Source organism: Dromaius novaehollandiae, chromosome 6 (genome assembly GCF_036370855.1).
Source record: "Dromaius novaehollandiae isolate bDroNov1 chromosome 6, bDroNov1.hap1, whole genome shotgun sequence".
In the NCBI taxonomy this organism is placed as follows: Eukaryota; Metazoa; Chordata; class Aves; order Casuariiformes; family Dromaiidae; genus Dromaius; species Dromaius novaehollandiae.
The window spans coordinates 22,261,345-22,278,787 of NC_088103.1; the positions used below are offsets into that span (position 1 = coordinate 22,261,345).

A 17,443-nucleotide genomic window follows, 5' to 3' on the forward strand; every position below is an offset into this window, starting at 1 on the left:
CTGAATTTTTTCTTTAGCTACCCAGTACTGTGACTCCTTAGTGTCAAAAAAAATTAAAAAAAAAAAAAATGAACAGATAGATAGATCTCTCTTAAATAATTCAGGCCACATCTAAGGTGATTAAAATACACCACCGAAATTTCTGTAGCAATGTATTTTGTTTGTGAAGAAATACATGACATTCTTTTTCCTTCAATACTGTAAGTAGTATCTAAAATTAAAGCAAGTACATACATTTTCCTTCAAAGCGTTCAGTGAGGACAGAACAGTAGCTCCTTTCTCCTTCTAACCACTACCCCATACTTCAATCCTCTTCACCTCAGTGTAAAAGAAACAGGAATGAGAGCCATAAGACAGAATGATTTCAAAATACAATCAGGTATTTGTAAACAACACTTTCTCCTGCAGAAAATCAGCAACTGCTAGTTGCAAGAAAAAGTAGCAAGTAAGGTAAATCAATTAGCTTGCTAATTTCTCCCCCTCATTTATTTAGCTCTGCACTGTATTTGTCGTAATTGACTATAATTATGTTAATTACTAACTCCAGCATAATTACTATATTTATTGTCATTGAGCACTCTATGTACCCAAAGCAAAGCTGGCATTTGTCGGGCATCAAAAAAATAAATAAATAAAACCCCACAAACTGTCGGGAGGGGTTTCTCTGAAAACTGGCTGATACACCTTCAGCAAATGAAAGGGCAAAAGAGATTTCATGCAATGCTAGTTTGAAAGCATCGGTTCATTAAGGATATTAATTTTCTGATAACTACACATTTAAGCATGACACACTGGAGCAGTATCTACAGGATTTAGCAATTATTAATGCGTGACAGTTTCAAATGCTAAGTGAATCAATTAAACAGCAGCATTCACAATTTGAGAAGAGATAACTGCTTCATAACTGCCTAAGACTACAATTTTCACATGACAAAAAAGGGCCATTCAGGCTCCTTCAAAACCTGACAGGTCAAGAAAGAAGTTTGAAACAAAAGCACCTTATAACCATCATCTCTCCTCTTTACTTGTCAGATCAACTTTGCTAGTGTCTCCGCTGAAATGGCATCACCATGCCAGCTGCCACAAGGTGATTTTTCATGTCTTGTCAAAGAAATCTTTTATTCTATTTGCTCTGCATTAACATGTTACATTTATTGATCAAGCCCTTTCTGCAGCCACAGCAGGGCACTGTGCTCTTATGCCTAAGGGGGCTTTGATGTCCTGGTGACATTCTAGACCGAATAATGCACATACTAAATGGATTTAATGCAGAAATGTGTTTGTGCATGACAGCTACATTAATAACAGCCCCTCACACTGATAAATATGCAATTGCTACGATTAAGAGTTACCCAATTATGGTGAAAATATTTTTCTACCTTATAAATAAAACCATCAAAAAGTTTTAACAATAGTGCATTTTCTTTAACATTTTAAAATGCTATAAAGATCAGTCTAAAGGCTTTTAAAAATATGTCATGCTTTGTTTTGAATTCTGGCTTTTATTTCCATCTCTCTTTTGTTGTTCATCTCCCTGTTCTGCATGCCTTACTGCTGCACTGGGAAGGTGGCAAGAAAAAAGAAACAGTCAAACCCAGAAGCCTTTCTCTTTCACATACTCAACTCACCAAGAGGAACACACCCTGTAAAACTGAAGCCCAGTTTCAAGCTGCCAGTGGTGCATACCCCCAGGCAAGAAAACAGTAGACAAAAAGACAGAAACAAACAAATCTCTAACCCACAGAGAGGATACTACAAAATCTCAGCCCTACAGAAGACACGGAGGAATATTCCAGACTAAGACTAAAGTTCAAGGGGATGTTTTTGTATATACACCCTCTTAATCGGACAGTGGCAAATATGCAGAAGCACACACTGTGCAGATTATTCATGCTTCTAGCAGAAATAATCTGCACCCTAGAGAGAGGAGAGAGATATCTGTATCTCTGTGAGCACAATTATTGGATTAATCCTCCCTCATTGGCCAAGATTAAAGATTCCCTCTGCCTTTTACCTCATAGTTTAAACCCAGAAGAAATCTCTGTAAGAAAAAGGGAAACAGTTCATACATTTAAAAATACTGAGTACAAAATCAGAAGATGGACTTCTCAATGAACCAAACTGTAAATGTTATTGTAGAAATAGAGGCTGTGCTTTTATAAACAACACTGACATTTGTTATTCAGGCACTGGAGTCCATTTAGCCTTTTGCACGGAAGGAAAAATTTAGCACAAAAAGTTATCTAGGACAAATAATCTTTGAATAGTTTTCCTCTCTCTACAAGAAAGCACGATGTATCTAATAAACATTATCTTTGTATTTCACCCAAATCTCTTCTCCCTTCCTACGTTATTTCCCTCCTGCTTATTTATTCCTTTCTTTTTTCACCAGCAAGTATTATTTACCTTTTCTTCAATGCAATCTCTAACTTCCAGTGATCAATAGTAAGTGTCCATTCCCCTTTGAAATCCTTTTCAGTAAAGCTTCCTAGTAGTACTAACATAGGGAAATCACATTCAGTGATTTTCCTTCCCATACTCTACTCTTCCATGACATGAGAGCTGGGGAATGCTTTCCACCTATTACAATCCTGAGCTTTATGGTACTCTGTTACCAGTGAGGGTTCATCAGATACAGTTGCCATGACAGACTCATAAGCAGATTTTTAAAACAAAACATCCTTGCTGCTGAAACATGCCCTACTTAAAACACAAGGTATAAATAGGTCATTTCTAAAATAGCTGAAAATCATTACCAATAGCAATTCAAAATAGTTGCCACAACTCAGGCCATTTTAATACTGATGATCACACCAGCAGAGCTGCAGAATCATAGTGCAATTTAGATTGAAAGCAACATCTAATGGATTTTTAGTCCAATCCCTTGCTCAAAACAGGGCTAACTTCAAAGGTCGATTAGGCTGACTGAGGCTTTGCCCAGTTGAGAGTAAAATATCACCAAGGATGGAGATTCCACAGCCTCTCTGGGCATCTGTTCCAGTGCTGAAACTCTCTCATCATGAAGAAGTTTTAGCTTATGTGCAGTTGGAAGCTCCCTTGCTGTAACTTGTGATGACTACCTCTCATCCTTTTGCTGTGCACCTCTGACGAGAGCTTGGCTGCATCTTCTTCACAACCCCCCCAGCAGTCCCAAAAGGAAACAAAAGAAATTAGAAACCATTTAAATAAAATCTGTAAAGAAAACAGTAATGAGGAGAAATAATTCACAAGTGGACTACAGTGATTTGGAGTTGAAGGATTTCTCTCCCCCAGAGATCTAAACAGGAGACAGGATACAGCAGCATCATATCTTGCTGATTACAACTAGTACACTTTCAAACAAACACCAGTTTTTAACCTTTTCTTCATACGCAGCAATTTCCTATTACTCTTCCTTTTTCCTAACCTTCCCATAAAAAGTTCCCTTTTGCCATTCACTTTTCTATGTTTCCTAACCCTCCTGGGGAAAGGGGGGAGATGAATCACCATTATAACTGGTAACAGTCACTTTGCTTTGGCTGCCAAAAGAGAAACAGGTGGAGCCATGCATCATTCAGGTTAATCAAAGATAGAAAATATTCTTGGAGAGAGGCAAACAAGAAAGACAAGAATTCTTCTAAAGAGCAACTTTTTAATGAGTATTTAATCAAGCACAGTTACTAAACTTGAAACATCTGATGCAAAGACAAGTGTGTACATAGGCCCTAATTTTTGTTTAACAAAAAGGAAGGGGTTCTAGCCTGGGAAGAACTGCAAAATCAGAAACATTTGGTGAAAAACATCCATTTTCTCTGTATTTCATTGCCAATGAAATTATCAGATAACAAAACTGCCCCGCAGATTTAGTTCTCCAGTTCTGTGTATACTTATGTCACACCCAAAAAGAAAAATGGAAGAAATGTAAGTAACAAAAACACCACACATGAGAACACTGGATTTTCATAATTTTTCTTCTTGGAGAGGGAGGGGAAAAAAAAAAAAACAGGCAGAAGTACCAGAACAGCCAATAATTAGAAGATATCTCTAAAGTAGTCTTAAACTAAGATGAGCTGATCTGAGGTTCTGGTAATTTTTAAAATTACTGTCTAAGTATGCATCAACACACCAAGTTAAAAAAAAAAAAAAAAAAGAACTCTTCGGTTTGTATATCACAACAATCTAATATTATTCAGAAATACATTGACAGAATCTGTTGAAAGATGTTATTAAGGGACAAGTTTGGCAGAAGATGTCTGTGTTTAAAACAGATCATAAAATATAGCATGTTTGACTAATCCTTTCCCAATTTACTACTACACAGCATTACCAGTCTTCTCATCCCTTTGGCAGTCAGGACAAGCCTTTGAAAACATACTGCACTTGTTTTGAGGAAAGCCTTAAAAAGCCAAATAACTTACCTGGCCCTATCCCAGTGTTTGCAGCCAAGTTATCTACATTATCATGGTATCAGAACCAGTATAATTCACTAAACTGTTCAATCAAATATAACATTATACATTCCATTCATCATATCGGTTGTTTAAGAAACTTTTGTGATATTTGTGTCATACAGTAGAGGTGCATCTTTCTGGTAAGAGTCCCTTAAGTGCATAAATCTGTCTGCACGCATGCAAAATAAAGACTTCAAGCCTATAACTGCACAGGATTTCCACCTCTGAAAGGACAGCACTTTCTTGCAGAAAGTGTCTGCTGCCAGCTGATCAAAAAGAAACTTCTTAAAATTGAGTAAGCAAAAAGAAAAAAAAAACTGAACGCATTACTATGATGAAGAGAGATCTTCCTCCATGCAACACAACAATGTTAAGTAACATAACTGCATACCGTTGCTCAAAAAACAAAAAAGCCTTCCTCTATGTTCCATTTTTTTAATTCTCTTACTTTAATTGTTCTGCTGTCAGAAACTTTATTGACACGTTCATGTAACAAAATATATTGTCTGCTGCAGGAGGATGATTCCTTCTTAAATACATTTGGCAATAGCATATTTACAGGAGATAGGACACAGAAACCCTACAGGAGAAACTCAACAAGAAAAAAAAAAATGTTGAAAAGTACTTATTTCCTACCTGATGAACACTGGCCAGAACAGCTGACCATTAAACATTTAATTCAAATGCTGGTTCTAAAAGATTAGTGACTACTGAAAAAAAAAAAAAACTTGCAAGGAAAACACACATGCTCTAACAATTAATCATAAAATAATAAGAACTAGCATCTTCACTACAAATAACTTTTCTTCCCTTCCCTTCAGTCAAACTGTCATTATCCAGCTCAGAATTCTTTCTTTTATATATTAATGTAGCACTTGTTTCTACAGATTAATTTCTGTTTCCAAAAATGGTGGAGTAGGTTCACAAATGGAATTTGTTACCCACACCCAGACAGGCAACCCATAAACTCCTTCCTTTGCTGGCTAGACTTCGCAGCCCCAGCTATGAGCACACAAAGTTTTGCAGGTGGCACTTCACAGAGAGTCATGTACCATAAGCAACAGCTTCAAGAAACTGTGTGTTCCCTGCTAATCTGCACTGCAAGAACAGTACCATACATGCCCCTTCTTCTTCGAGTTTGGGGTATTTCTGCCCCATGGAAAGAAGCCATAGCAAACTTTTTTTTTTTAAAAAAAAAAAAAAGATTAGAATATACTTTTTATCCTATAAATAAAATTAATGACCTATTGGAAATGAAGTAGTGAATGGGGAGCAGAGACAACCATAAGCCAAATCAAGATATAAATCTGATTCTCAAGTATATGAAAAGCCTATAAAATACCACTAACTTCAGCTGGAGGTGAAGATACTCAACAGTTCTAAATTGCCTAATCTTACAGGTCTTATTCAACCTGTTATCTCCAGTAGAATTCACTGAAACTACTTAATTCACAAAATGAAACAGTATCAAATGTTTTAGCTAACAAACCCTTTTCCTCTGTTCTTCCTAGTCTCTAAATGCTATGCCCAAATGCTACAGCTGATATGCTCATTTCTAGAACTATTTAAACTTCCCATTGAATAAATTATAACAAACAGTTTGAGGAGCCACCACACCCACTAAGAGCTGCTCCTACTCCTTCTCCCCACATCATAGCAATCCAAAAGCAGACATCAAAAGCTACTACATATTACATCCCCACTAAAAGGATGACTAAGCATCTTACTTCTATTATTGATCACAAGACATATTATGTTTACCCTCATTTATCCTTATTATATATCCTTATATATCCTTTATTATGTTTTGTCCTCTTTATCCTTATTATGAGATGACCCTTGATCTTCACTCAACGTACACCTTAAATGATAGATAGTGATTTTTTCTAAAAAGTCAAACTCCTTTTTAAAGAGGTATTTTATGTTTAAAGATTTTTATCCAGTGAAAAAAACAGACTCTAAATGAAGCAACCAAATTTAAGCATTCACTGAAACAAATATTAAAACTCATCACCACACTACAGCATTATCGGATTTTTCTAGCGATGGCATTTGTTTAAAGAAGATGACAAAGACCTTATTGTTTAGATTTACTTCAGCAGGTGCCCATGATATTGCTTCTATGTTCACATCCACTTAAGGCTACAACATCTATCCTGTATCTTAGCTGACTCTCACTATAACACACAAGTACAGTGCTTATATAAAAGTGCACACCAGTCTGAACAGTTACTGTACAATGAAACACTTCATTCTTAATGTCTACATGCAGCTATCTGAAAGGCTTGCATTTTCTCTCACCTTTCCACACAAGAGATTTTAACACCCATTTTTCTCCAAATCCCAATAAAACCAAATGATGTCCTCACTGAAAAGCAGGCTAAGTGACAGTTTTAGGAAGGAAAGAAAGGATGAAAATAATGCACCACCAATTATTCATTCATTAAACTCTTCATGAAAACATGGACAGATGACTTCAGAGAAGTTTTATACTAGTATTTTAATCTAGATTGGATTTTAGTGTTTTACTTTGTAAAACAAAATGAAGTCAAAGGAACTGTTCTTCAAATCATGCATTAAATGAAAGAAAACAGCTCTTTTTTCAGAGCTAGTTCCTTCAGAATTGTAAGGAAAGAGCATTCTTGTTGATGATACATTAAATCTGAACACACACACAAAGAACCTGAACTATCGATGAAATGAAAAAATGCCAATGGAATTCCCTCCCAGCAAAATTCTCTCTTCCATTTACAACTGCTATAGGTACAGTCATCAACCAGAAATATAAAATGATGGCAATCCACAGACTGTTTAGTGCCTGCTTTGCTCTGTTACCTACTGCATATAGGAATCAGTCTTTCAGAGTTGACAGTGGCTCAGAATAGCAGTTATTATGAGTGTTACTCAAGTTAAAACCAGTGGTTGTTCTCTCCTATGAGAACAAGATGCTAGCATACTACTTTTATGCAACCCCCTCCTCAAAAGTAGACTTTGGGCTTTCTTTCAATGAAATAATAGGAAAACATAACAGAGTCTTCAGCCTTAACACTAGAAAATTATACTATTTCTTAAGCAGAGTACTACACTTACCTTCTTTTCTGCTGACTTACCTATAGAGTTGCAAATCTTACAAGATATTTACTGCTGAACCTCACTAGGCTCTCACATAAGAATTAAACCAAAAAGGATATTGTCTAGAATTACTGTTCATAACTGATGGGTATATTATAGAATTTGAAATCAATCCACTTATTAAAATAATTTAGAATTTACTTATAACTAACTGCAGTTAGCTTTGATACTTAACTATACACCTGCCCAAAATAAAATCATACAATAAAAACATTTCATCTGGGAGAAGAGTATCAAAAACCATTCATGGTTACAGCCAAAGATCTACAAATAAAATGTCAGGAGGGAAGCACACACTTACTTGTGTCTTGGTTAAGAAGAACTCACTGCTGAGCTCATTCTTCACTTCTCCAAATCATAATGTGCTTATTTTCCATTTTAAGTAGTAAACAAACCATAAGCTTCTCATTGGACATCATCTATTTTAACACCATGAATTTTCAGACTCACCTGCTTGATTGTATTCCTAACACATGAGAACAGGAGACAAGCACTGTCTAAGAAACAGTATCACTCATTTGATAACAACTAAATGTACCTGACATATATGTACGTTTCTACTAGGATAAAAGTTTTAAATATTCTGGTTTTGGAGTTGGTGTCCCATGTTACTCATATCACACTTGAAAATCTATATATTATCACATACCTTAACAAGTTGAAGCTAAGATCTAGCCTTTTTGCCATATGTCCATATTTTCTTCCTAGGAATTCTGGAATTTCTTCACAATCTTGACTAATGTAGGACACCTGAGAATTGGAAGCAAAAAGGGAATACTTCACAAGTAGATTATTTACCATTTCTTGTAATTGTAATTTACTGTAAAAATAAAAACTGTAATTTCCAGATTCTGTCTCACTGATCCAATAACAACATACAATATAATGAATACTCATTACACCTTTAACCTACATCAGTTTTAATGTTATAGAATCTATCACAGTCTCATTTTTCTTTCAATACTATCAGCTTAATATTTATTACACCCATAGTTCTATATACAAAGTACCATAATTTTCTCATTTCAAGTAAAAATAAGGAGCTTCTAGTTTGCCTCCCAAGACACAAACTACCAAAACAGGAAGCATGAAAGCTACCCAAGATGTGCGAAACCAAGCATGCAGTTCTGTTCAGACAGTAGCATACATCTTTAAGATTTCTGCTTCCACACCTATGTTCAGGTCACATTCTCTCTACAATTGAAATATTTCTGCATGTCTTTGTCTTTCCTCCCTTCCACACCCACCCATCTACCCCATCTTTAGTAAACAGAGGGATAATTGCTGGTAGCAAAAATGGAGAGACTATTCAAGCGGGGTTTTTTTGGGGGGATGTGTGTGGGGGGTTCTTTTAGCCATATTGAAGCGATTGATGATATTTCCAGAAAAACACAAATAACAGGATGGGTAATGTTTATGTATTCTCACTGCTGTACTGTCTTGGAAGTCTTTGCTTTGATTTCTTCTGAGAACTCCCACAAAGTTTGCCAAACATATGTTGTCATGAATTCTATATATCTATATTGGCTCACCCTCCTAGGGTTCAAAATATGAGCATAAACATTGATATTTCAGATTGTGAGCTAAAGGAATTCTTCCCTTAAATGGCAATTTGCCAGTTAGCTGGATTAGACCAACACTGTGTTAAACCACTATCCACATTTAGATACTTCTGGTATCTAAATATCTAATACAATTTCAAGTTTGGTCTACAAGATGTTAAATCAAAAATAAGCAAGAAAATATCAGTCAAATTTTGTTTTGGTAGCATTTCACTTTCTGTTAAATAGAAACTCCTCTATAGAATAGACTGTCAGTATATACTTTTGCAAATCATCTGTCTCCTACACTCCTAAAATGTTTGCAACCTGATAATAGACTATTGCATCCCATTTATTTCATTTTGTTTCATAACTTCAACAGATAAAGCTGACTACAGTGAAATAATTTTCACTTTGAATACATGAGCAGAAAAAAGGTAGCTTGAAGTTCAGTGAAACAATTTCTTCCCTCTTCGTCTTTAACGTGTATCTGCTCTTGCAACAAATTCTTCTACCAGACATAGACATGCCTTTAACAATTAGAAGGGCAAAAGAGAAAGGAACTATTTTGGGTAGTTGCCATCCTAATGGTTTGAACATAGCAGACACTGTTTTCCAGAATTCACTGAACTAAAAAAGGAAGTTACACAAATGCAAGCACTCACACACACACACACACACACACACACACACACACACAAACACTTTATAGTTTTCATCCAAGAGGACTACACAGCATTTTACAAATTACATACAAGTAAATGGATTGCTTCATTCTCCACTGAAAGGTTGCTCTCTTTAAATTAATGTTTGCAGACCCTTGGAAAGACACATTAACATTAGAATAATACTTTGGTTTAAGCATTAGTTCAGCAGAACATGTTGAACTTACTTAAATTGGATATGACTAAGATACAATGCCTACTAATATTATGACTGCAAGATGTTCTTGATCAACTACAAACATAGCAAGAGCGCAGACCACCACGTATGTCTTCTCCCAGGAATGAGGCCTGCGGAAGGAGCAAGAGATTCTGACCTCCATTCCCACTGCTTTGGAAACTCACCTGGCCATAAACGTTTGTATCAGTTGTGCAAACATATTTGCAGATTGCAGCAGTCCAGCGGCTGAAGCTTTATGACATTTTATGTATTTTGCCTCCTGTGTGCTGCAAAAAATACATGTATGAACTTTATTCTTCAATTGTGTTCTTGTGGTGCTAAAACAGTTTGCACAACTGATACAAACACTACTCACAGATGTCTTTGCAGGTGAAATATAGTTGTCGTGACCTTTTAATGTTGAGGCCTTGTGAAAGGAATTTCACTTGTACAAAGTCCACTTCAGCAAATTCATAGTACAAGCATCTTTTTGAATTTAAAGCGAACAGATTATTTTTCCACAAAATACACAAAGTGCATTTACTTCAGATCTCTGCACCCCACATACATAAACTTGCTTCAGACACTCAAGAACCCTTTGCTATAACAACATCAACGACTGCCAGATTGGAAGTTATACAATATGCAATAAGCCTTTTCAATAAGCTTTCAATAGTATTATTCCCCCACTCTTCTGCTTTTTAATCCATCAACAATGCTGATATAAAACAAGACTTCAGCAGCCTGAAAAAGAGAAGAATAATGTTTCTCCGATTTTATTCTTGCAGTTGAAAACGATTTACCCAGAAAACAACAAAATATACAGAATTTGGTATACTTCCTTTTGCATCTCTCAAATACCCTCAAAAGGAGTAGGAGCTTTCAAGTGTCTGTGGCCTATCCGGACACATCATCACAGACATGAGATCAGTCATGCTTTGCCTAAGAGTCCTCAGCTCTTTGGGTACAAGGTTTATCAGTAACAGTAAACGTCTCCAATTTTTTATACCAATCACATAACACCACATGGGATTAGAAACTGGATGTATATTTTTATTGCCCAATTCTCCAACTCAAGTCTAATACAGGTTGGTAACAACCAGGTATTCTCATTACTAGTGCCCTGTTCAATATCCCACAAAAATGTTCTGGAAGCATCCCACAAAGCCCAACATCAGTGCGCTATGGGCATCTCAGACATTCTTGGAAACATTTCAACCTCTTCTACACAATTCAGGAAAAAAATGTTTTTACACAACATTTAAAATATAACTTCATTCAATAACAGTTGCATCTCTTTTCTGCTGCAGTTCTAGAGAATATTATCCATTTAATCTCTGTAATCATTTTACAACGATACTGCAATCTTAGTAACTCATAAAGTAACATCTTTATTAAAGAATGTTGCCAAATAGGTCATGTATGAATTTTAGATATTGCATATTCCCTTCCATTGAACAGAATTACATCTGGAGAATATTTCCAGTCAGTTGAGCATTATATTATACTATAAGCTGTTAAAAGATGATAAGTTAGGCACAAAGCCAAATTAAGAATACGCTGTACTTAAAGAGGCTCAACTCAGCCTCAAGGGAAGGCAGAACACTACACTCAGTGCCACAGTGTGCCCCAGAGACCACAGGAACTGCTTCCTGCAGCAGCTGCAAAATTACCCAATTGCCCCCATATCACACACATATTTACATGAATTCCACGCAGAAATAGCAACTACATTAAAGAAACAATTAGATGGGTAGCACCCTTGTTTAATGGCAAACTGTTTGCAAAAAGGAACATAAGCTTCATTTCTTCTGCAGGAAAAAAAAATATTTTGTTAGTTTTAGTCACAGATCAAACAGTAATGACACCAATTCTTAGCCAGGAAGTTTTTCAGTAGCCAAATAAGTCACTGAGCAAAGGCCAAAGGGATTTATTTTACTCCCCACTTTCTCTCCCTTAACCAAAACAAAGCATAGGTTTACTTTCACAAGGAGCCAAAATTAGCCTATTTCAGTCCCTCTCCTTCAATTTATTTCCTCAGCCTGCTCAAACCTGAGACCGGCAGGTCCAAGAGCAATCTGAGCTTTATTTTGGAGCACTTCATTCTCCTAGGCCCTCCAGGCCCCGCATCGGTCTCTGATGTAAGCAGCAGATCTTAAACCGACTTGTTACAACTGCACTGCTCTCACAACAGAGCCTCCAAAAGCTCTATTGCATTTAACTGAACTACAGCAGCAGTGAAAGTGACAAGAAAAAAAAATCCACTGTTTTCCCTTACCCCTCCGCTCTGTTATTTATCCGCTAGGGAAGACCACAGCACCGTGTGGGTGTGGAGCGGGATAGCCACGTGCGTGCACACACGCACAGACACGCACTCCCCCCCCCCCCCCCCGTCCCTCAGCCGCACGCCCGAGCCTGAGCCCACCCCTAGGAGCGACCAAACTTTCCCATTGGAGGAGGGGAGGGAGGTTTAACGCCTACCGAGAGCGCCGCCCGCCCGCCGCCGTGGCCGCAGCGCGCACCTCGGGGGCGCCGGCAGCAACGCGGGACTCCCAGCGCGGCGCTCGGCGCTTCGCCCTCACCTCCGCGCGGCTGCCCGGGGCCGGCTGCGCGCAGGCAGCGGCGCCCGCCGAGCGCGGAAACGCCCGCGGCAGCCGCCCCGCGCCGCGCCGGGCCGGTCTCCCCAGGCACCGGCCCCGCGTGGGGAGCGAGCGGCCGCGCCGAGCGGCGGGGAAAGCGCGGGCGGCGGACGGAGGCGGTGAAGTTTCGGAGGCGGCACGCCGCGGGCGGCGGTACGGGGCGGGCCGGGCCGCGCCGGCGCGGGCGGAGTGTCCCGGCAGGTGGGGCCACCGGCGCGGCCGCGCAGCGGGGCTCGGACACTTACTTGGGCTCCGTTCACCACGACCCCCGCCATGGCCGCGCGCCGGGGGCTCCTCCGCGGCGCCCGCCCGCTCGGGGCTCCCGCCGCCGCCGCCGCTTCCTCGCGGCAGTCAGCTGACGCGGGCGGAAGCGCGGCGCGGCCCGCCCGCTCCGCGCCCCCGGGGCGCCGGGCGGCACCGGCCGGCGGCAGCGCGGCACCGCGTCCTCGCCCGCGGGCCGGGCCGGGCCGGGCCGGGCCGCTCGGTCGCCTCGCAGGGCGCTCGCTCCCCGCCTTTGCGGGCAGCACCGCCGCCGCCGAGGCCGCACTGCGGAGCCGGCCGGGGACTCTGCCTCGCAGAGTCCGTGGGGAACCCGGCGAGGGCTCTAACCCGAACTCATCTAACCCGGCGCTGGGTTAGAAGACCGGCAGGGCTGACCTGGGAAGAAGGTACGGGGACAGCTAAGAGGGGTGACGGTGACGGAGGGCTTTCGGGTCGGCTGTCCCTGCCAGCAAGGAAAGGAACCGGCGTCACCTGTACTCACCTTCCACCCGCCCACCTCCCCGCGCCGGGAGCCCCCGGGCAGGCCAGTCCCTTAACGGGGTGCACAAAGCGTAACTTGCCTTTGAACAGATCTGTGTCAGCGATAAACCAGCACATGCAGAAATAATACCGTATCATGGTACAGAAGAGGCCCACTTCCCCATAATGGTATTTTTTGTCTACAGAATATAGGGTAACACACGTGGAAAACAAATAAATTCCGATTTATCAGAAACACCTAGCAAACTAGTCCTCCCAGAGCACGAGAACATGCTTATTCAAGTAATGGAATGGCAGTCGGTGATCATTCCTTACGTACAGCAAGGACACTGAAGGTTTTCTGTAAGAATTTTATGTGATATTTTTAAAGATATCTAGGTTTCTCAAGCGTGAATCCTAAATCCTTTTAGTCATCTGCCTACCTCTTTAGCTGCCTAAGCACCTTTAAAAATCTGGCTCTTCTTTCCTCTTTATAGCTAATACAGCATAACTCATTCTTGGAAAAAGCAGAGGCATGCTGTGAAGGAAAATAAGTTTCAGGAGGACACGTATTCTACACTGCAAGCCTCTTTCTACAGTTTATTCACCAGCATAGCAGAAACTAACACAGTACTTGCTGCTCTGCCTCTTAATATGAACAGAATAAATTCTTGGCACAACTGTGGCATTACACCTTTTCTGGAGCCATTCCTCCTTTTCTGACTGCTGGGAAGGAAACAGAGCAAGTAGCCCAGAAAAAAAAAAGTCATTATGTACTGTTTTTCCCCCAGTTATTTAAATGTATTGTGTTAAAAATAAAAAAGGACCAACATGTAGAAAAAATCAAAGCACAATCAATAAACAAATCACTCCATTGCTTTGCATAGATCTAATTTTCTTTATATAGTACAAGACAGAGCAGAATCTAACCCTTCATCCACAGTATATAAGCAGATCCTACACTGATGAATAAAAGTTCTGTTTCTCCAGCTAAGTAAGTTTTCCAGCAAGGCCTACTTGCTAGTTCAGGTCATCACTCAGCATGCTTCAAACAAACAGTGCCTTTATTTATTTATTAGAGCATACAGCAAATCATGTATGCCCAAAAAAACCAAGTACTATGTGAACTGCAAATTTAAACAAAGCAATATATTCTATTCTTTCTGTACCTTCCTTTTTTATCTCTTCTTTAGTTAGAAGCATGCAATTCAGATCAAAATGAACACATGTAACTCAAGGCACAAAGTGGCCTATTGCTGTACTTAGCTGTATTTGTCTTAATGGAGTAAATTCAGTTCAATACTACACCCCTGTAAAATTGGAATAACTATACTGAAAACAATTTAGCACATCATTGTCTGTATTATTAGTATTAATTTTAGTAAGAGTGTTAGCTGTCACTTTAGAGATATCTATGAAGACAAAAATTCCTGCCTGAATAGTTTACAAAATAGCACACACAAATAATAACAAGTCTGTTTTCTCCAGCTTCTTACATTGCCAATTGCATTAACCTGCCATTGATCCTCCTACTTACTAGGCAAGGTCTTGTCTAGAGGGAAAAGTTGCAGATGCAGCTCCCTAAACTAGGTGACTTAAATTGACTTTATCATCGCTTAAATCAGTTTAGCTGGATTTTGTAAATTACAAAAACAATTTAAGGAGGTGGCAAACTGTTTTAAGTGCATCTGGCTTATAATCATTCTTTTAAAACTAGTTCAACATTTTCTTGTATAGACGTGGCCTAGATTATTATCTGTCATCGGTAAAATAATAGATCCAAATCCTATGGTGTATAACAAGCAGGGAGTGCTACCAACCACAATGACAAAATGGGCCTATTATACTATGCAGGAAATGAAAAATAAAAATCTCTGTAACAGAGGAATGGAGAAGAGAGATGACTGTCTTGTTATGATGCTTCCCTAGACTTTGAAAAGTTATACCTCAAAAGTCCTCATTCTGCTGCCAATTTCCTATATGATGATTGGCAAATTTCTCAAACTTCATTCTTTGGAGTCTATTTTATTTATAAGTACCTACCACCTGCACACAATTTTCAAAAGGAATGAAAACTCACAGCTGCAACTGTCTGTCTATCAGGAGCACTGAAGGAGGTGTTTTGTAACATATAATCCTAAATTGTAACTAAGTTATAACATCACCTCACATTTCAAGGTGCTCATTAGGTTGTGCCTCATGTTATTATGTAGCTAAAATACACTACAGTTTCATATAAATATAGGAGGGCTTTTTTACCTTTTGAGCGTCATCAGTGTCATTTTATAGCAAAGATTCTACATCATTATGAAGCTGCCTCTGATTTTAGAATGTTTTTCACCTTGCAATATATATTATTCTGAGCATCCCAAAACACTGCCTTCTTGAGTCCTGGCCCTGTGCAACCTGAATCATCTGTATGTTTTCTTCAGTTTTGATAGAGCTGGATACATGAGTAAGGCTTCAAAGAACTAAGTTTGTACTTACAGTGTATTTTTATTGGTGGTTGCTTAGAAGCTGAATAGTTTTGTGAGCATTCCTTATACAGGTCTAAATAATTTACAAGAAAGTGGGGCTTAGCTGACCTTTGAAATGCCCTTTTTCCCATTTATGTATATACAAAATATAAAAGTCATTAGTTCAGTTACGTTATCAGAGTTTCAGTAAACAGAAGCAGAAGAAAGCACTTCTGTATGGGCCATTCAAAGATGATTTCCACAGATTTCTAACTAAGTCTTGCCTAAACTTCAGTACTGCTTATCTTCCATACTGCTTCACATATGGGCTACATACAGACAAAAGCAACATGGACTTTTAAAAAAATAAAATAGTTTGTTTTCATGTGTACTGCTACAGTAAAATACTTACACTAATATGCTTAGTGTGTATATATATGTATACACACACACACACACACACAGATACATATTTATACGTTTTACAAACTGAGCAGATCCATTTCTTGAATAAAGAGCACTGGATGCTCAAAATAAGATAACATCTATAAATCAGCCCCGACACAACTGTGAAGCAATGTATTGGAAACATGACAGATACCTATCGGAGCTGTTCCCTCTTCTGTATTCGTCACATGGCAACAGAGCTTTAAGTCATTTTAGCAGACATTTACCTAAATGCGTATACAGCTACATTATGAAATCTTACTGACCAACTGATTAAAATAATTAGCTAATAAGTACCAGTAAACTTGTCATAGCACCAAAGGCCAATTATAAATTATAGTTTTATGTAAACTCACGAGAAGTGTTTTCCTATTCTAAAAGAATGTTGAATGTTTATAAAAGAAAAAAGTAGTAATCTTTAATGTTTTATTAACTGAAAGTTATAGAAATATTTCAGATGGAGTTAATCAGAATAGATCTGTTTTCCATCTTATAGCACACTGTGCATATGTCTGCATGTGCAAGCATACAATCATCCTACATTTCAAAATAAGAAGTCAAACAATAACCTATTGTTTTCTCAGTAAACTAGCATTTCTCCTGACAAAACTCTGCTTTGAACAAACTAAATTTTCTGAAGCAAAACATTTCAACAAAAAATTGCAGCTAACTCACAGAATTCTGCCAATCTGACCATCAGAAATGTGGCTCAAAGTTTACCCTTCTAATTCACTTTGTTGATGCTCCCAGTGAAAACAGTCTCAAAATATTTGTTGATAAGTCTCTGCAGCAATATGATGTTTAATACAGGCTGAATCAGTTTAGCTGAAAGAGGTTTACTGTAGTACAGATATTTTTGTCAGTATTACCAGAGGAAGTGGAACATGTGTTATTTATAAGTAGCTTCACTTACACCTGTTTTTAACCCCAAATAGTTTAAGGTGATGTTTGATGTCCACACTAATAACTTCAGATGTCTCTCCAGAGATAGTATCACCAGCATGCTCTGCTGCAAAACAAACAGGAAAAAAACAAATGCGACAGAAGAAAAAAAAACAACAAAGGATGTAGCTTAATCACATTGACAAAGACAGAAAGAAATACAGTAATAGTGACCTCATTTGCCATATTCAATTTGAACTGCTGGAAGGTAAGTTTCTCTGTTCCTATTTCTC

The 17,443-nt window shown here is 38.7% G+C and overlaps 1 protein-coding gene across 3 annotated transcripts in view; it reads right to left on the bottom strand.

Annotated features, from left to right (window-relative positions):
- LRMDA (leucine rich melanocyte differentiation associated) overlaps positions 1-17,443 on the bottom strand; it is a 714,902-nt gene that overhangs the window by 681,840 nt on the left and 15,619 nt on the right. The window contains exons 4-5 of one of the 3 annotated variants that reach the window (XM_064513828.1): positions 17,182-17,277; positions 8,212-8,312 (exon numbers count right to left, since the gene is read on the bottom strand). In XM_064513828.1, the coding sequence (XP_064369898.1) occupies positions 8,212-8,312; positions 17,182-17,277 (197 nt within the window). Of the gene's footprint in view, positions 1-8,211; positions 8,313-12,263; positions 12,383-12,869; positions 13,003-17,181; positions 17,278-17,443 lie in introns of those variants that run through there. The other 2 variants (XM_064513829.1, XM_064513830.1) reach the window with 2 other exon arrangements.